Consider the following 17,997-nt stretch of genomic DNA (forward strand, 5'->3'; position numbering starts at 1 on the left):
TATTTATGCCAAAAAAACAGGTGAAATTGCCCATAGTGTGGCGTATTGTACGTGCTCTTACACCGCACAGTGTGGCGCACTTCCTTTTGATTTAGTCATTTTTCTCTCTTTAGCCGACACAACGGCAGGAGCAGGTCGTGTCATGGCCCTCTGCCACCAGCTCCTGCTCCGCCTCGTGTCCTTTTCCCCTCCGCCACTTGACAAACTGCCTTCCCCACCCGCCACCGAACCAGCAAACCAACCCGCCCACCGCACCGCACCGCACCGTGTCCCTCGTCCCTTCGTTCTGGCTGTCCTGTCCTGTCCTGTGCTGCTTCCGTTGCCATTGCGGCATGGAGCGCACTTCCGAAGCTTTTCCTGTGGGGCTTTCCCTTCACTGGTGCGCCAGTGCGATTGTCTGTGTGCGAACGAGTCTTTTGGTCCTTTTTCCCCCGCAGTTTGATTTTCAGTTCTGTTTTGCCACCAATACCTTTTCGCATTGTTATTGTTGTTCTCGCTGCCGGTACTGAGCACGAGATCCGTCTCCAGCCTGCTCCTGCCACTGCTCCCTTGTCCTTCCGCTCTTCCTCCGTTCCCCTTTCGCCGGGCTCCGGTTGCCACTGCTGTCTGCGCTTAACTTGCCTTTTATACCTTTGACTCCGACTACCAGTCGCAGGGAATGCACAGAAGCAAATTTTTCTTTAAGGGCATGTTCATTATATTAATAAAGTAGTTATTATGGAAAAAATATTTAAAATATTTCTGCTTTAGCACAACTTTGATTCGAAAACTAACTCCAATTGGATTTCAGATAAAGCGGGCCTCACTCAAGTTCCTTACCTATAGCAAATTATATATATGTATATATAGATATTTCCCTGGGACCAACTTCAAGATATACATTCATAAAGTAAATCATAGCGTGGCTTTTGTTTCAGTGTAGCTTCCCATAGCGGGTAGAGTATTTCCCACAGTCAGCGATCCGTGGCCGAAGGTTGCATGTGGCCTGCTGCCGGCTGTTAAAATGCCACTTCTCCCGCACGTCTGAGTGGGATGTGGGCGGTGGAGGGTAGAGGGTGGTTGTAGGTTATCCGAAAGGGGGGTGGGGTGTGTGGCTCTGGGGACGTGGCAGTGGCAATGGGGCAGCCTGTCAAGTCGACCAGAAACATCGGCAGCAGTGAAGTGAGGCGGCAAGTGGGGTTGCGAGGAGCGGAGGAAGTGGAAAAGCCGGAGAGGCAAAGCCGTACAACTGGAGCCCAAACCCAGGGTCGTGGCAGGGCTTTTAGCGATGACGATGATGACGCTGGTGGCGGACTGCCTGCTCTCGGTGTGGCTATAAACGATTTATGTGTGTGCCAGCACCACATGACTGGCCCAGACCCACTGAACCACCGAGCCACCCACGGAGACACCCGCCTCCGGATCCCAACCAACGCAAGCTTCCCAGGCCGCGAGGGCAGCATTCAAGTCATCGTTCAGTTCGGTTCAGTTCAGTAATTTGGCTGGCGGCAATGGCAGCTGGCAACATGCGCCAAGTGGATTGGGTTGCCAGTCCTCATTCCACGCACATATATCCTCGCCATCCTCGGCATTATCCCCCCCGATCCGTGGTGCGTAGCTTGGAGAGCTCTTCCCGCGCCCCGACCATGTTTGTGCTTTCCACACTGATTGCACCTGGCCAGGCCGCATAAAAACGCCACCTGACGAGTGCCAACGACCCACAGGAGAGCCACACTCGGCGGCACTGGGTGAGGTTCTGGCCTTCGCCAGCTTTAAGATGCGGCTGCTAATTGCTCATTATGCTCCCCCGTTTCCAAATTGGCGCTTAAAATTTCACAAAAGCACCGTTGTTTGCCTTGCCTTGCCGCGGGGGAAACTTCTGTTCGGGCGTTGCAAATTGAAATTCTACGTAGCCACAATGCGGCATCAGTTCCCGGAATCTGTCTTAATTAAATCACCGAAAAGAGGAGGGAGTTTGGATATTATGGCTGGTAAGAGATGCCCTGATAGTACGAATATTCTGAGTACCCAGTTTTGAAGTTAATGTTACCTGCTCTATTATTCAAAATATGAAAGTGCATGTTCCCAGAACTAGTGATGAAATAATCCCAGAACTTTGTCTACCTAGAACTCGGTTTATAAGTACATACCACACGATTCTGGCCAACCACTTTTTACTAAGTCCTCTCTTTAAGTCACATTATTGGAGTTTGCCACATAATGTAACCAGCTCTTGATATATGAATACCCACAGCCATGTGATGCCACTCATCGTCTGTAAAAAGAGCTAAGCTCCGATTATCCTGCCAACCTTGTGACGCATTATGTTACGTACAAATTCGATTGGTTTTGGACACACACTGTGTCGGAGTCCTGTGAACCCGCCACATGTGGGCGCACTGCAGCAATGTGGAATTTCCATATTGTATGGCACGCAGTTTGGGGCACTTGTTGTTGGCCGCATTCGGACTGTTTAAATCGACGGGAATTGCAATGCGTTGCGCACCTTGTTAAGCCGCCGCTGATGTGGATGTGTGCCCGCCCACATCCCTGCCAATTTGTAGCCATCAACTTTGTTGCCACGGCATTGCGCCCCCAAAAACTCGCACCAGCAATCGTATTTATCTAATAGTCCTTTCTGTTGCCGCTGTCACAGTTGTCTTCGTCTGGATCCAGCCACTACTGCCATTCCTGCCATTCCTGCCATTCCTGCTCCTGCTCCTCGCTCGCTCCCTCCTCCGTTTTCCGCTGGCCTGGCTTATTATTTGCCACGACTGCTGCGCCGCAGAAGTTTCGCCTCGTTGGTGTTATGATTTCGATGCGGGCAGCCGAATGGCAAAGTCAGCGACAGCAAACACCCACACGCCCGCTCATCCATCCATCCATTCAGCCGACCCACCCCCACTGACCCCGAACGACCCACAGCCAGTCGGTCGAAGGAGCAGGAGCTGCTTCGTCGCCCGCAGGCCACAACCCCGTACCAGATCCCGGCTCTGGCTAACCCGCCGTTGACGCAGTCCACCCAGTGAACGAAGTGTGCAGCACGTTTTCGGTCGACAGTTTGTTGTGGCAAGAAGAAAAAGTAATATGAATTATTAACAGCATGTTTAGAATTTAATAAATATTTTTCTTAAAATAAAAACTAATATAGTTTTGCAATCTATTCATAAGTTATTAATTTAGCCTGCTTTAGTTAATCAATCAAATTGTTAGCCTGCACCTTGCCCCGAAAAGTATGCTTTGCATTTTCAGCCAAAATAACACTCATCCGCCATGTGTGCTGGGTAGTTTCCTATTTGCGCCTAAGCGAATTGATTTGTATGCCTGTGTATGAGTGGGTTCCTGTGTCTGTGACTGAGGGTGTGCCAGTGTGTGTGTGTGTGTGAAAGCCAGACATGGTCACGCCGTCCGTCCAAGTGGCGGCACGTCGATCCGGCTTGTCGCTCGGGCTGCCTGACATTTGCCGCAGCCAGCGCGCCACCAATCCCTCATCCCCTTGCTCCACTCAGCCCCCTCCCTCCGCCCACGGGCCCAGCCACCCACCGCCCACTGGCAACATGCCTCCGCTGCGTCGTTAAGCTCTTCGCCAAATCTATGGGTGTTTGTGTGTGTGTGTGGAGGTCGGTGGGGCAACCATTACCACAACCACCATTAACGTGGCAGGCAGCCAGGCGTTGCTGTTGCTGCCACATCCACAGGCTTTGTTGCTGTTGCCGCTCCTGCTGATTGCTAGTGCTGTTTTTGTTGCTATTGCTGCTGTTGCTGCTGCTGTCGCTGGTGTTGTTGTTGTTGTTCCTTTTATTGTCGGTTGACTCCAATCTGCTTTGGTTGCTGCGCCACACGACGACGGCTCGTGCCACTGCCAACAGCAAAAGCAGCAGCAACATGAGCTAACCAAGCATTTCAGTCGGGAAATTTTGCACAAGCCAAGCGCACGCGGCAGCGGAAAATCGGAAAACCCCATTGCCAGCCAGACAGCCGACAGGCGACGAAGTGAAAAGTCGCAATTGTTTCGCTGCTCGCCGTCAGTTAGCCGTGAATCCTCGAACAGAACGGACGCGTGTCCTCCTTGTCGAGCGGAATTTGAATCGTGATTCCACCACCAAAAAGACGTGATTGTAGGCGGGCGGAAACTAAACTGAAAGTTTCGAAATTACTAAGCCCAAATAAAATTTAGAAAACGTTAAATTTCACTCTGTTTGACGAAGGGCAACGAATTCTTTTGGATTTCGTAAAAATGAGAAAATGACAGCAAAACGTGATAAGGATTACTCAAAAAATAAATCAGCACCTGGTAATAAACAAGTTTGTGTTTAAAAAGTTGAATTCTATCAGAAAATAGGACTCAGAACTTCAGAAGGATAAACTGCATTTTTAAGCGTCACCTAAACTTCTAAAGTGAATGACTAATAAATATTTGGCAAACAAAAGTATTGACAACAAGTTTCCACAAAAAACGTCCTTCATGGCTAAAAATTGTTTAATATATTTATATTTACTTAGTGACAATTAAACAAAAGTTCAAATAGCAGAGAACATGTTTTTGCAAAAAAAAAGACCACCTGTGGACAATAAGTGATAAATTAAATAATTAAATTAAATAATATAATAATACAATATTTTGTTGATTAGTTAGTTTTATAATAATCCCTAATAAAATGCTTTGAAAATAAAAAAAAGCACCAAAGTGTTTTGAAACTAAACATTAACGTTCAACTCAAAGAATTTCACTGATTTTAGTTTAATTTATAGATTTTTAATTTTAAAACCAATGATTGTTTAATTAACAAATATTTTATAATAAACTAAATATTTTCACTTGAAAAACTGGGCATGAGTATTTCAACGCCAAAAAAGTTCTGAAACGAAAGAGATAACTTAGTTTGTAATTGATTTAATTACAAAAACTTGCAGGTTATAGGGATAATTGTATTAATTATTGACCTTCGCTATTCCCGCCAGGCATCGGATTCACCGCCGCCGGCTCAACCAATGGCAGCGGCATAAAGTCCATCGGGCTGGTGAGCTCCACGCAGAATGTGACTTCGTCGCAGGACATCAGCAAGCGGACAAACAAACCACTCATGGAGAAGCGACGGCGGGCGCGAATTAACCAGAGCCTGGCCATCCTGAAGGCCCTCATCCTCGAGTCCACCAAGAGCCAAAATGCCAAGAACGGCGAGGGCCAGGCGAAGCACACCAAGCTAGAGAAGGCGGACATCCTGGAGCTAACCGTCCGCCACTTTCAGCGGCACCGCAATCTCGACGATCCCAGTAAGTTCTCATATAAGGGTAACAATTTTCGTATTAAGATTTTACATTTCCGCAACAATAAGTAATTTTATACATACATATTGAAGAACATATCTGTATCTAAAATAAAATTAATTAAATTTAGGACTTAGGCAAACTTCTTGTATCCAAACTTAGATAATAACATTCAAATCCTGATTTTCTTTCAGCGGTTAACAAATACCGAGCTGGTTACACGGACTGCGCTCGCGAGGTGGCTCGTTATCTGGCCACCCCGGAACCGCCGCCCATGGGCACCATGCCAACCTTGGCGGAGCCCGGCTCCAAGGCGCGTCTGCTGCGGCACCTGGACCAGTGCATAGCCGAGATCGACGTGGAGATCTGTCCCCATTCGACGGCCGCGTTTGCCGAAAGTCCCAGCAGTAGCAGCTGCTTCGACCTGAATCACGCGAAGAAGTCGCAGCCCGAGGAGCATTCGCTGGACTACAGCAGCCAGGACTCGAACCCGGTGGACTACAGCAAGGGTCTGAAAATGGTGGCCGCTGAGCAGAGGGCGCTGCCAGTGACGCCGGCTCCCCAGGATGAGAACAACAATCGTGGACTCCAGGCGCAGGCGCAAACTCCGATTCCAATACAGGTGCAAAGCCAGACACAAGGCCAGACATCGCCTCACGTAGATGCCGTCGCTCCCAGCGAACTGAGCTACGAGGAGGATCGCAACAAGGTGTGCGCCAATGTCCTGGAGCAGTACAAGCAGCAGCTGAAGGCGCACGTGCAGCAGCAACCAGAGTCCACCAATGGAGTCCTGGTCCTGCCGCCCCACTATGTCCAGCTGGCAGCGGCCCTTGGCCTTAGTGCCCAGCCGCTGGTGGATCCGATTGCCACACGTACGGATTTCGAGCGGTTGATCGAGTTGCAACGGGTTCAGCCACATTTGGCCGGCAAGTTGAGTCCCAGTTTTCCGGGCGGCTTGGAGGCTGCTCATGTGGCTGCCGCCGCAGCGGCATATGCCAACAGCATGGCTGTGGCCGCTTCAGCAGGAGCCTCAGTTGCCGCAATGGCTACTTCCGGTGCCGGAACGCCAACGGTGCACCAAGAGAGACCTGCCTCGGTGGCAGCGTCTGTCAGTTCCGGCGTCTCGATGTCGGAACTGAAGTCCATGCCCGCCACGCAGCAATCCTCACCAAGATCCGAGAGTGGCATCGGTTCCAATGAGAACGAGGCTCCGGCGACCAGTCCGCGACCCCAGACAAGCAACGCCGCTCGTCAGGCTCTAAGGCAACGTCAGGAGGAGGAGTATCACTACATGGCTCAGGCGGCAGCTGCTGCAGCAGCAGCTGGACAGGATGAGAGCATGTGGCGGCCCTGGTGAGCCGTTCGGTCAGAGATCCTACGTACTAAGTATGTAGACTCCACCAGTTAGTTGGGGGAGAACCAGCCGGCAGCCGGCGGTTTGCTGCCCCCACTGATCGCCAAGTAGAGGATGACACCTATTGTTATTACCGCTCGTCTGTGTAGCTCCTGCACCTCTCCGAATTGCATTTCCAACCTGTGCCAACGCCCAAGACTCTACAAGATGGGTTCCAGAGCCAAGTAGAGCTACCCTTTCATTTATGTGTGCATTTGTTTTTGCCCTGAACTCTGCGTTAAATGTATTTAATTCAATAACTAAAGCAAAAATATTTACAAAAGCACTTGAATTCTGGTTTAAAGGGGGTACGGGGAAAAATTATTTGAAATTTAAATTGGTAATTCTATTGAATCATTTTAGCAATTTTATTAAGGTATGTACTATAAATACGATACAGATCCTTGCGGAGGTCCAATAAATACTTGTATTATATATTAGTTATATAAATTTTCAAACAAGAAATGAGACTTATCCTACTCTTCAGGTTCATGCTTTCTACTTTGATTTCATTGCACTTAGAGATTTGCGCGGCGCGGACTGCCGCTGGCGGGCAAGGAATGTCTGGCCCGAGCCCATCAATATTGCCAGCTTAGAGTCGATTGCATCGCGCTGGGCATTGACACCCAGTCTGTAGAAGGCGGAGGTCATAAGTTGCTCCTCCATCACACTCATCTTGGGCTTGGGCTCCTCCTCGACGAGATCAGCACTCTTTTCCAGTACGCTAGCATCCAGAGCTAAAATTTCAACAATTATTGTAAATCTTTGTTATATTTTTAAGTACTTACCACTGGCAATTCGAGGATCTATGCTTTTGATCACCTCTTTAGCTTTCTCCACGCATTTTCGGTATTTGGCGTCATACACCAGAATTTCCTGCTCACGTGCTGATAAATTGGTTTCCAGCTGAGTCACCTTGCATTGCAGAGACGTGCTTTGGGTAACTGCTTCCTCCAGTTGGAGTGCTGTGTTGATATAAAATATTAGAAGGCGTTTTTTCTTGTGGCAGTAATCATGACTCACTCTTTTGTTCATTTAGCTCCATCAACTGTTTGATTTGTTTGCCGAACTCGCTCCTGTGATAAAAGAAAAGGTTTGAAATTCTATATGCAATAGTAAAAAACCTATTATGTTTACTCTTTTAAAATGGGATCATCGCTTTGAGAAGCATGCGACAGGGAAAGTATACGTTCATTGGCTGTTTTTAGCTGCTCACGCAAATTCTCGCAGCGTTTATTGGCATCGTCCAGAAGTTGCTGCAAAGAATGTGTATTAATATAAAGTGGCCAAGTTATGCTATCTAATATTTCTAACCGCCAAAGCTGTCTGGCCACCCTGTCCCTCGCGCAGAGCCTTGTTCTCCGCCTCCAGGCGCTGTAGTTTTTCCACTGTGGCCGACGGTTGCAGTTCCCTGGAAACCGTGGTTCCTGTCAGCGCTGTGTTCGAGGACAATTGTCCGCATTTCAGCTCGTCGACTGCCTCGCGAAGGTTGTCGCGCTCTTTGAGCAAACTGTCCTTGGCCCGCTGCAGAGCCAGGTTCTTGCCCTCCAAATTCTTGTTATCAAACTCCAACTTTACATTCTTGCTGCTCTCGGCGTCCAGCTTGGCATGAAGGTCTTGAATCTCTTTCTTGAACAGCTCCACTTGGCCTTTGGTGTTGGCATATCGTTTCGCATCTTCCTCAAACTGTGCATTCTGCTGCACATAGTCTGCGCTACGCTCCTCCAGAATTTTTACTTGTTTCTTCAGGTCGTTATAGTCTTCTAGCTTCTTTTTATACGTGTCAAGCTGGGCCTCGCATATCTTAAGCTTGTCGTTGGACTCCCGCAGAACATCCACTTCATCCTTCAGTGTGGTCACTTCAGCGGAACTTTTCTGTAGGTAAGAAAGGTTAATTAACATAAAACATAAATGCATTCGTGGTGACCGTACCATTAGTTCCTCTATTCGCATTTGCATGTGAAGCAGATCGGTATCTTGTTGCTGGGCTTTGATTTTAAGGTCCTCCCGAGCTCCTTCAGACTGCAGAAGTTCCTCTTTTAGTAGGTCCAATTGACGCCGCAGTTCGTTGTAGCGCACAGATCCTGTTTGGACTGGTCCCAAGGAGACTCCATCATCTCCGATTACCGTGGAGTGTTGCTCTAGGCGGGCAAACTCTTGCTGCAGCTTATGCAACTCCTGTTGCAGATTCGTTTTCTCGTCTATGAGAAGGAGCATTTTCTTTTCCGTCTCAAAGCATTTTTGAGCCAGGGCGTCTCGATCCTCCTGAACTGTCTTGCTGTCCAGGAGTCCTGTGCGAGAGCCACGAGACAAGGAACTGGCTACACCGCCCTCCGGCGTGGATGCTTGCCTCGTGGCCTCAAGTTCCTGAAGGGCGCGCATTATATTCGCCTGCAGTTCCTCTTCCAGACACATGATCTCCGTGATGTAGGACTGCTTCTCGGCACAGTTCACGGCGCACCCAAGGACCAACTGCAGCAAGCGCTCCAGCTCTCCCAAGTCGCACTTCTCAGCAATCCTCTGCAGATCTGGCTTCGAGAAATCGCTCAGCGAGTAGTTAAGTACATCGCTGTAGTAGTCGTACACGGACTGGGTCACTTTTTTCAGATTGCTCATTCGCAGTCGCCAGTTGCTGCCCACGGCGCTGGCTTTGATCTTGGACAGCCAAGCGTCGGTGAAGGATTCGGGTGCGAACTGGTTGAGGGCCTGTGAATAAACAGCTAATAGATATTGATGAACTATAGATGTATATCTAGTTACCTGAGCCAGTGCCACTCCGTCGGCCAGGGATTCCGCATCCGCATGCGGGGCATTTAGATTGAGGGTCTTGAACCACTCCAGCAGGCTGTAATACATCTCGTTCTTGGGCGCGGACATGTTGCGGGTGTGAACGAAACGCTAAACGAAACAAAACAAACTAAAAATATGCACAATTTCACAAAAAGAGAGCTCTCAGCTGTTGCACTAAAAACAAAAACATAAATCGAACTGCACGGCAGCTATCGAAAGCCATTGAGATGCACTTTCTCTATCGATAGAAAATATCGTTAGCATATATTATTTATCATGTTTACAAAATTAAACAGGAATTAAATATTTATGTTTACAAAAATATAAATGTTAAGTTTTAAACTAAAATTAATACATTTTATGCTAGTGCTTTTTTAATTTTAATAGCAATAACATCGAAGCTTGGGTACAAACTCATCTTAATAAAAATAATTTTTAATATATTCTTTCAATCATTGTTTATATTAAAGTCAATTGCCATGGCCGAACCACGCCCACCATCTAGTGCCTTTTGCATGCACTGCTCCGCCCACTTAAGCTTCTCATCCTGCTCCTTAATCTTATCCAGGGGGGTCCAGCTCAAATCGTATTCCAATCTGTAGCTGCCTTTGAATGTTTGGTCAACGGAAAGATTCCATTCCTAAAAGTGTATAGCAATTAATAATGGGTTTTTTAGAATTATTTTCAAAGAAAACGTACTTCCGGTGATAGCATGCTGAAATAGTTTTGACCCGATGACCTTTGATAAAGATGATAGATTTGTCCGGGTTTTTTGGTGAAATTGCAGGCCGCACTGTGCAGATCTCGGTTGAGAGTGGACTCCTTAAGTATCTCCATCGCTTGGGCCTGAAGCATTTTGATCTATGAAAGATTTATTAGTTTGTATTATAATTGTTAAAGGAGTATGGAGTATGGCTTACCTGCTCCATTATGACCCCCAGCTTGTGGCAAGTTGTGTTTTTCAATTGTTTATCAGCATTCTGGATTTGTTGGGCCAATTCGATGATGTCTTCCTCCTGGTGCATGGATACACGCATGGGGTTGATCTGCAACTGGGGATTCCTCTCAACCAGTTGGGCTGAAAAAAAAAACCATTTTTGTTTTGTTTACATCTCAGTACTTATATCATAGAGGCGTACCCTTTTTTACAGCTGTCTGATACGTTAATTGGTCCATTTCGGCGGCTCTTTTCATCACACACTACCAAACATGAATAAAAATAAGTAATCACTCCGCGATTGACAACTATGTAAATTTATGGACTGCCAAAAATAAAAATAATAACATGTGTTCTTTATAGCTGGTATATCTCCACCACTCATCGTTTTCCCTGGGTGTTATCGATCACTATCGAATACATTTGTCATTTTGCACGGCCGTCTCTAGATGGAAAGAAGAAGCACACAAAATTGTAGTTTTATTTGATAGTTCTAGCGAAATAGTGAATTTTGGCCATTTAACTAAAAAATTGTAATGTCCAGGCGAAATTGACCATAAGTGCGGTAGCTGTGTGTTAGAATAGTGCGAAAAACAGATCGCGTGCGAGTGAACTATGCCCTTTTTGGCCACTAGAGCAACGGTGTCACTGCATTTTAGCGAAAGGAAACACTAAATGCCCATTAAAAAGCGCACGCGCGTATAAAATGCACCATTAAAGGCTTGAGAACTTGAAGTTTTTCATTGCGAACAGCTGGAGCTAAGCGACAGTATCACAAATTGCATTGGTAAGCCCCAAAAAAAAACCAAACCAAGCCCCCAATAATCGCTTTTCACATACCCATTTTGCATAAGTATATATGTTTGTAAAATATATATACACACATATGTATATATATGTGCGATGGCAAAACGGGCGTGAGTGTGAGTGTGCGCTTGGACTTTCGTAAACAACACATGCGGGTCGGTTCCTTGAATGACTTCGCTGCTTGACCAAGTAGTCACAGGCACTTGGCTTTTGTCAGCGGGACGATGAGGAATCAGTATCGAAATTGGAATCCGAGTTCCAGACGGTGCATATATATGTACATATATCCGTCTTATCGGCATGCGTCATGCGAGCTTCTGGGCTGCACCCGCACCACAAAACCTCGGACTGCCAGAAACCGAAGCGCTGGCGATCGGGAAACATATCTGGCATTTGAATGGCATTTCCTCCCCCGACACCCCATAAATAATGAGAAGGGTTAACAAAGAAATCTCAAGAGGTTTAATACAGAAATCTCTGGAAAATTTGGATTCTGTTCAAGTATTTTGTAAAGAGTACAATTTCTTGCTTAGGATTAAGCCACTGCAATGTATTGAAACATGCACTTAGTGACCCTTCCATGCTTGAAGCCTACAAAGACTTCTGAGGTGACCCCGATATGCTCCTATCCATTTTAGTCATGCGCCGACGGGGCCGCCATTTAGTTGACCCAATTATCAGCCAGGTCCCATCAAACTCCGTGCCCCGAGTATTGTCAAATGTCACATTTATGCTATCCTCCTTGCAGGCTGAATCGGATTACATAAATTGAGCCAACCAAGCGTCATGCGAGCCTCCATTCCGCCCGGCATTCGAGTGGTGCGCGGACCCGACTGGATCTGGTCGAATCAAGGTAAGAACGCATTCAGGCAGCCACGGGCCAGCTTGTTTACTTTCACCCACCTCCAAAGAGGCGTATTAACTTGCTATCCGCTCTCTGTTTATAGATACGGGTGTTTTTGTTATATAGTGCAGACCGAAATTGGCGTACGGTGAAGACTAGGCGGTGGGGATGTCGCCTACTTAGGCATTGAATTTGGGGAACACCCATGCTTAGTCATACGTTCTCCGAATAAGAAGGCTTTACAATAGGATTATTACTTCTGAATACTTCGGTCTAAATTCCATTATTATTTCTTAAGCTGATTTTGTCCCCATATTTGTATTTACAAATGGATTTGATAGCGTAATAACTAATAAGCAATATTTTAAAGGAACATTTGTCTACCTCGTACGATCGTACGTTTTTGATCCCATTTATCTGCTGATACTTTAATTTTTGTTATATTATGTATGTAGAAAAGACATGATAAATGCCTTAAAGGGAATCCATTCTTGGCCAATACCTACTGTATACGCCAATCGCAACTCACTTGGCATTGGCACCCGTAGAGGGTCCGCGGGATGAGAGAGAGTGCGGAGGGGCGTGGGGCAGTGGGACGGGATGGGACGGAGAGGTGTACGTCCGTGTCCGCTGCTGCTGCTCGGGGCGTTGTTGAATGTAAAGAGGACGCGCCACGCTATTTTTAGCAACACTCACTGCGGCAGCAGCGAAATTCTTGCGCTTACCAATTGCTTCTGCTTTCGTCGCTTCGTTTTATGGTTCATATACATACATATGTACATATATATGGCGGGGATGTATGGCTCTCGATAGTACGTACATATATAGTAAGGCACCCTACGTGGCAGGTAAATACATATGCACATACGTCCGTAGGCAGCTGCCCGCCAAACAATAATATTGCGTAGTTTTTAATTGAATTAATTGTCTTTCGCTGGAACAAATTCGTAACGTATTACAAACAATTAGATGGTGAGGCTTATATTGTTTCGAAAGCATGATAATCCGCCTGTATTATAGTGCCTTGAACAGAGATTAGAATTCAAAACCTCAAAAATGAAAGGAATGTTGAACACTATAATTTTCAATTACTTTTTTATAGTAGCAAATGAATATTACCAAGAGAGAACATTTCTTTAAATACACTTCAAAAACAATTTGAATCATTATGTGGAAGTTAGACCAATCACTTTAGTACCTTATCACCAAAAGTTAATATGATATCAAACGCAGTAGAAAAGTGCTGTGATGTTTAAGCCTATTGAAGCAGCTGCACATGTTTAGGATTAGGTCATGGTATGTGCCCCCTCTACCGAAGTCTCCCTATTCCCGTCCCAAAAAGCAGCCTGTAAAGCATATGCATATGCACATGTCAGGCGCAAGGGCGCGTGCCATTTTGTCTCCAACCTTTTTGGAGTGTTTATTTTTAGGTACCGGGTGGGGATCGCGAGCAGTTACATAGCTCCAGCCGGCCTGAGATTTGGGGAGGATGTGGAGAGTTTATTTTTGGACCTTGGTATTCCTCCGACTGGGGTGTGTTGAAAATAGACATAAACAAATTTTCAGATGGGAGCCCAGCCAGCGGTGCTCCCATTCCTCCCCAGGCCAACATCAAATGTCACCCTCTAGAGAACGATTTCACATCCACACCCGTGATACGGGGTAATTATAGAGCAGCTGCACGCCCGAGTCCGAGTGCATAACAAAAATCCGCTTGGAGCCCGAGCCCGAGTCAATGATTATGGGTATTTATAGTCATGGCGCGTTGTTTATGAGGGGGAAGTGTGCGCGCTGCATATGTCTGATATCCACCGGATGTGGATGTGGATGTGGATGGTGATGCCGATGTACACACAATGCAGCCCTACGAGCATCCTTGTGGCAGCTCTATAGCTCTATAGATTCTCCAACTTACAACGTCACTCTCGACTTTGTTTCATTGCTTACGCAACAGACGACGGAGAAGGTCACGTTGGAACCGTTTGCGAAATCGGACGTTGCGGATCGACACATTCGCCGGAAAACACTGTCGTGGTCAACTGGGATTCCGGACACCGGACCAATTACCGTGTGGGCTACCAAAACCAGTACGACTTGACAATTGTAGATAATGCTCAAGTTGGTAAGTGACAATATTTAAGAAAATCTATTCAATTAGTCCCTAACTTTCCAAATTACAATTATTTATAGTTCATTGTTTAAAAGGTCTTATATTCGAATTATTTATTCGCAGGAGTTCGTCACTCAAATGTTGTCTGCGATGGCTGCTCCAAGGCGGGTATCGCTGGCATAGTATTCAAGTGCGCCCAGTGTCCCAACTATCACCTGTGCGCCTATTGCTACGCAGAGGATCTGCACGATATTGAGCACCCGTTCATCCGCTACACGACTCCCAATTCGCTGGGCGTGAGATTGCCCATGAGAAAAGGTGCCAAGCGCATCCAGCTGCGAGGCATCTTTGTGGGTTCCAAAGTGGTGCGCGGTCCTGACTGGGAGTGGAACGAACAGGACGGCGGAGAGGGCAGGACGGGTCGGGTAATGGAAATCCGAGGCTGGGACAACGAATCGTGTCGCAGCGTGGCCAACGTATCGTGGGTAACCGGATCGACTAACGTCTACCGTCTAGGTCACAAGGGAAACGTTGACCTCAAATACATTACGGCCACGTGCGGCGGTCACTACTACAAGGACCACATGCCTGTTCTGGGTCAGACAGAGGAGTTGCAGCCGGTGGCGCCCATGGTGAAGCCAAGCTTTTCCGTGGGCGACCGCGTCAAGGTTTGCCTAGAGGTTGACGCGCTAATGAAGTTACAGCAGGGCCATGGCGGATGGAATCCACGTATGGTCGAGCATTTGTCCAAACTGGGCACCGTACACCGCATCACGGACAAGGGGGATATACGGTGAGAATAAATAATTTGATTGATTTTATTTGGATTTCTAACACAATCGAAATCCAAACAGTGTTCAGTATGAAAACTGTCCCAATCGATGGACCTTTCATCCCGCCGCACTCGTTAAGGTTGTCTCTTTTCGTGTAGGTGACCTGGTCACCATCATCAACGATGCCAACAAAGTGCAGCAGCTGCAGAAGGGTCACGGCGAATGGATAGAAATCATGCGACACGTGAGTGTTCAGATTATGTCAAAACTTTTTTGAGAGTATTCTTAAAAAAAAATATTTCGTAGGCCCTGGGAAAAATTTGCAAGGTAGTGAAGGTGTACTCGGACGGCGACCTCCGCATCCAGCAGTTGGACGACGGCTTCGAATGGACTCTGAATCCGAAATGTGTCAAACTAGAGCGTTCTCCTTTGGCCACGGCAGCTGAGCGCTCCAACAGTATGATGGACCTGAGCCACCGACGCGCTGACCATGTAATGACACCGCTATCTGGCCTCTCTGGTAGTTCGGTTGCGGACAAGTTGGTGCGCGAGGCTGCACAGGGTCATTTGGATTTCGTGCGGCAGTACCTGGACGTAAATCCCAACCAGGTGGATGTGATGAGTGGCGGCAAGGCTTGTATTCAGGTGGCCTCTCATCAGGGCTACGTCGATCTTGTCAGCTACCTCATCTCCAAGGGTGCCAACGTGAATGCAGTCGACAAGGAAGGTGATTCAGCTCTGCACTACGCAGCATTTGGCAACCAGCCGGCCACCATGCGAGTGCTGCTGCAGCACGGTGCTGAGGTGAACTTCCTGAACTCGAGCCACTGCTCTGCACTGCACATCTGCGCGCACAAGAAAACGCCGCACTGTGTCCGTGAGTTGCTGCAGCACAATGCCAACGTAAATATTCAGGATTCGTACGGGGATACGGCGCTTCACGACGCAATCGGCAAGGAGAATACGGAAGTTGTGGAGTTGCTTTGTAATGCGCCGAATCTTGACTTTACGGTTAAGAATAATCGCGGATTTAACGTGCTACACCATGCAGCGCTTAAAGGAAACGTGGTAGCTGCTCGTCGTATCCTGTTGCTTTCCCGCCAGCTGGTCAATGTGCGCAAAGACGATGGCTTTGCGGCTCTTCACTTGGCAGCCCTTAACGGTCATGCCCAGGTTGTGGAAACGCTGGTCACTGAGGGCCAAGCGGAGTTAGATATACGCAATAATCGCCAACAGACGCCCTTCCTTCTGGCCGTCTCCCAGGGCCATGCCGGGGTAATCGAGCGACTCGTTCGCCTCTCCTGCGACGTGAATGCCAAGGACGAGGATGGCGACAATGCGATGCACTTGTGCGTCATTAAGAAGTCCAATCTGCAGTCGGCCGCGGAGCCTCAGCCAGAAGAGGCTCCTGAGATTCACAAGTTTTACCTGAGTCTAGTGCACTCGAGCATTCGTCCCGAGGATCGTTTGATGTACAGTATATTAATCTATCTTTCGAGGGCCGGCTGCCGAGTGGAGCTAAACAACGCCAATGCAAGCATTTTTGAGTGGATAACGGACCGCCACATCAGGCAACTGATTTTTGGGCAGCAGGGCGAAGCTGAATCGCTGCCTAGAAATCTTCAAGCTTTGGAAGTGTCCGCAGTATCAGCCGACGGTGAGGAGAGCTCTGCGTCTGCTGGAGCTGAATCCAATGGAGCCGGGCCTGGAAGCGTCGCAGCACCCCCACCACCGCAGCGCCAGACATTTGAACTAATGCCAAAGCCAAACGATATCCCGGCCATTGGAGTAGGAGCATCTCCATCCACGCCCTCCGCTTCGCCGGGCGTAAAGAAACTGAACTCCGATGCAACACAGCAAAACGTTTCTCCACAGGTGGCACCGCGCAAGAAGGCGCCTAAGCCTCCGGTTACCACTAGCTCGACCAGCACCTCGTTGGAGGCCGGAGCGGCGGGGCCCAGTACAAGTCCGGTGATCGTGCCCGGTCCCCAGGAGTGCATTGTGTGCAATGAGATCCTGCCGATGGTGCGCTTTGAGCCGTGTCAGCATCAGATCGCCTGCGAGGAGTGCGGCATCCGAATGAAAAAGTGTCTCCGCTGTGCCGTGGCAATCGAGCGGCGATTGACGGTCAGCGGCCGAGTGGTGGCACTGCCCACGTCCACGTCACCTAGTGACCCCACTCGCCTACCGTCCGGGGATCTACTTCGCTATCTGGAGAACAAAGTGCTGGAGTTTGAGGAGTCGCACTTCTGCGGTATTTGTATGGAACGAAAGAGGGATGTGGCCTTCCTGTGCGGGCACGGCGCGTGCTCCCATTGTGCCGAAACGCTCCGCACATGCCACATGTGTCGCAAGACAATACTCAAGAAGATCAACCTGTACTGAACGGCGGAAACGGAAACGAAAGAAAAGCAAAGGCGGCAGGATCAGCAGCAATTCAACCAGCAACCAAAGTGGCTTGTATATATACATACACTAAACAAACACACACCCACATTGCCGTGTCATGTGCAAATCGAAATTATTATTTATTGATCACCAACGAAATTACGAGTTCTTTTTAAATCGGTTCATCATCGGCATCGTCGCAACACGCAACAAATTATTGTGCACCTTCTCGTGTCTAGTTATTAGCCCCGTTTAACCATGTCTGGTAACGATAAATACATAGGAAACTAACTAATGCATACAAATATTTAATAGTCATTTAAATGCAAATATACAAATATAAAATTATTCAATTGAGTGAATTTTAATCGATGTCGGTGGTTGCCTACAGAAAATAAAGATACTTTTTTTCTGAAAATGCTGGGGTGACTTCTACTTGTATATGGTTTATTTAAAAGGTTTAGTTTAAAAATGAATATATTATAAATGTGGAAGATTTTAAAACTGAAATGTTGTAACGGCAAAGTGTGAACAAGTTATTTTCCTTGAATGCCCTGCATAAATTTCAAATGTTTCGCATTTTTGTAAGCATTGACCTTACCAAACTGTCGAATCTTGAGCTCCGTTTAAAAGTTAATGTAAGCAAAAGCGGCAAAGTGAAACTTATTATTAAAAATATACACAAGTTCCTTGTTTATTTTTTGCCAA

The 17,997-nt window shown here is 47.4% G+C and overlaps 4 protein-coding genes across 4 annotated transcripts; 2 read left to right on the top strand and 2 right to left on the bottom strand.

Moving 5' to 3' along the window:
• The first annotated feature begins 3,888 nt into the window (after nucleotides 1–3,888).
• Nucleotides 3,889–6,923, top strand: LOC117135250 (protein hairy). The gene is made up of 3 exons (XM_033295394.1): nucleotides 3,889–4,273; nucleotides 4,942–5,253; nucleotides 5,442–6,923. The coding sequence occupies exons 1-3, from the start codon at nucleotides 4,225–4,227 to the stop codon at nucleotides 6,602–6,604; spliced, it is 1,524 nt and encodes a 507-aa protein (XP_033151285.1). The 5' UTR covers nucleotides 3,889–4,224; the 3' UTR covers nucleotides 6,605–6,923.
• A 48-nt stretch (nucleotides 6,924–6,971) lies between these two features.
• Nucleotides 6,972–9,631, bottom strand: LOC117135249 (protein hook). The gene is made up of 7 exons (XM_033295393.1): nucleotides 9,401–9,631; nucleotides 8,573–9,346; nucleotides 7,955–8,515; nucleotides 7,778–7,896; nucleotides 7,664–7,716; nucleotides 7,429–7,605; nucleotides 6,972–7,377 (listed from the first exon to the last, which is right to left on the bottom strand). The coding sequence occupies exons 1-7, from the start codon at nucleotides 9,515–9,517 to the stop codon at nucleotides 7,139–7,141; spliced, it is 2,040 nt and encodes a 679-aa protein (XP_033151284.1). The 5' UTR covers nucleotides 9,518–9,631; the 3' UTR covers nucleotides 6,972–7,138.
• A 218-nt stretch (nucleotides 9,632–9,849) lies between these two features.
• LOC117135251 (uncharacterized protein C1orf50 homolog) lies at nucleotides 9,850–10,766 on the bottom strand. The gene is made up of 4 exons (XM_033295395.1): nucleotides 10,570–10,766; nucleotides 10,351–10,508; nucleotides 10,130–10,291; nucleotides 9,850–10,070 (listed from the first exon to the last, which is right to left on the bottom strand). The coding sequence occupies exons 1-4, from the start codon at nucleotides 10,622–10,624 to the stop codon at nucleotides 9,879–9,881; spliced, it is 567 nt and encodes a 188-aa protein (XP_033151286.1). The 5' UTR covers nucleotides 10,625–10,766; the 3' UTR covers nucleotides 9,850–9,878.
• A 36-nt stretch (nucleotides 10,767–10,802) lies between these two features.
• On the top strand, nucleotides 10,803–17,642 carry LOC117135247 (E3 ubiquitin-protein ligase MIB2). Its single transcript, XM_033295392.1, has 6 exons — nucleotides 10,803–11,154; nucleotides 11,923–12,027; nucleotides 13,973–14,140; nucleotides 14,252–14,921; nucleotides 14,983–15,145; nucleotides 15,208–17,642. The coding sequence occupies exons 2-6, from the start codon at nucleotides 11,961–11,963 to the stop codon at nucleotides 17,284–17,286; spliced, it is 3,147 nt and encodes a 1,048-aa protein (XP_033151283.1). The 5' UTR covers nucleotides 10,803–11,154; nucleotides 11,923–11,960; the 3' UTR covers nucleotides 17,287–17,642.
• Nucleotides 17,643–17,997: the final 355 nt, after the last annotated feature.

This window comes from Drosophila mauritiana, chromosome 2L, assembly GCF_004382145.1.
Source record: "Drosophila mauritiana strain mau12 chromosome 2L, ASM438214v1, whole genome shotgun sequence".
NCBI classification, from domain to species: Eukaryota; Metazoa; Arthropoda; class Insecta; order Diptera; family Drosophilidae; genus Drosophila; species Drosophila mauritiana.

Bases quoted from the DNA above. Each gene is read 5' to 3' on its own strand.
- LOC117135251 (XM_033295395.1), bottom strand. From the start codon at position 10,624: ATGAAAAGAGCCGCCGAAATGGACCAATTAACGTATCAGACAGCTGTA. The intron at 10,509-10,569 runs GTACGCCTCTAT...TTTTTTTTTCAG, and splicing joins TCAGACAGCTGTAAAAAAGG to CCCAACTGGTTGAGAGGAAT. The intron at 10,292-10,350 runs GTAAGCCATACT...AATCTTTCATAG, and splicing joins TGGGGGTCATAATGGAGCAG to ATCAAAATGCTTCAGGCCCA.
- LOC117135250 (XM_033295394.1), top strand. From the start codon at position 4,225: ATGACAGCAAAACGTGATAAGGATTACTCAAAAAATAAATCAGCACCT. The intron at 4,274-4,941 runs GTAATAAACAAG...TATTCCCGCCAG, and splicing joins AAAAAATAAATCAGCACCTG to GCATCGGATTCACCGCCGCC. The intron at 5,254-5,441 runs GTAAGTTCTCAT...ATTTTCTTTCAG, and splicing joins CCGCAATCTCGACGATCCCA to CGGTTAACAAATACCGAGCT.
- LOC117135249 (XM_033295393.1), bottom strand. From the start codon at position 9,517: ATGTCCGCGCCCAAGAACGAGATGTATTACAGCCTGCTGGAGTGGTTC. The intron at 9,347-9,400 runs GTAACTAGATAT...GTTTATTCACAG, and splicing joins ACGGAGTGGCACTGGCTCAG to GCCCTCAACCAGTTCGCACC. The intron at 7,717-7,777 runs GTAAACATAATA...CTTTTATCACAG, and splicing joins GATGATCCCATTTTAAAAGA to GAGCGAGTTCGGCAAACAAA.
- LOC117135247 (XM_033295392.1), top strand. From the start codon at position 11,961: ATGCGAGCCTCCATTCCGCCCGGCATTCGAGTGGTGCGCGGACCCGAC. The intron at 14,141-14,251 runs GTAAGTGACAAT...ATTTATTCGCAG, and splicing joins TGTAGATAATGCTCAAGTTG to GAGTTCGTCACTCAAATGTT. The intron at 15,146-15,207 runs GTGAGTGTTCAG...AATATTTCGTAG, and splicing joins GGATAGAAATCATGCGACAC to GCCCTGGGAAAAATTTGCAA.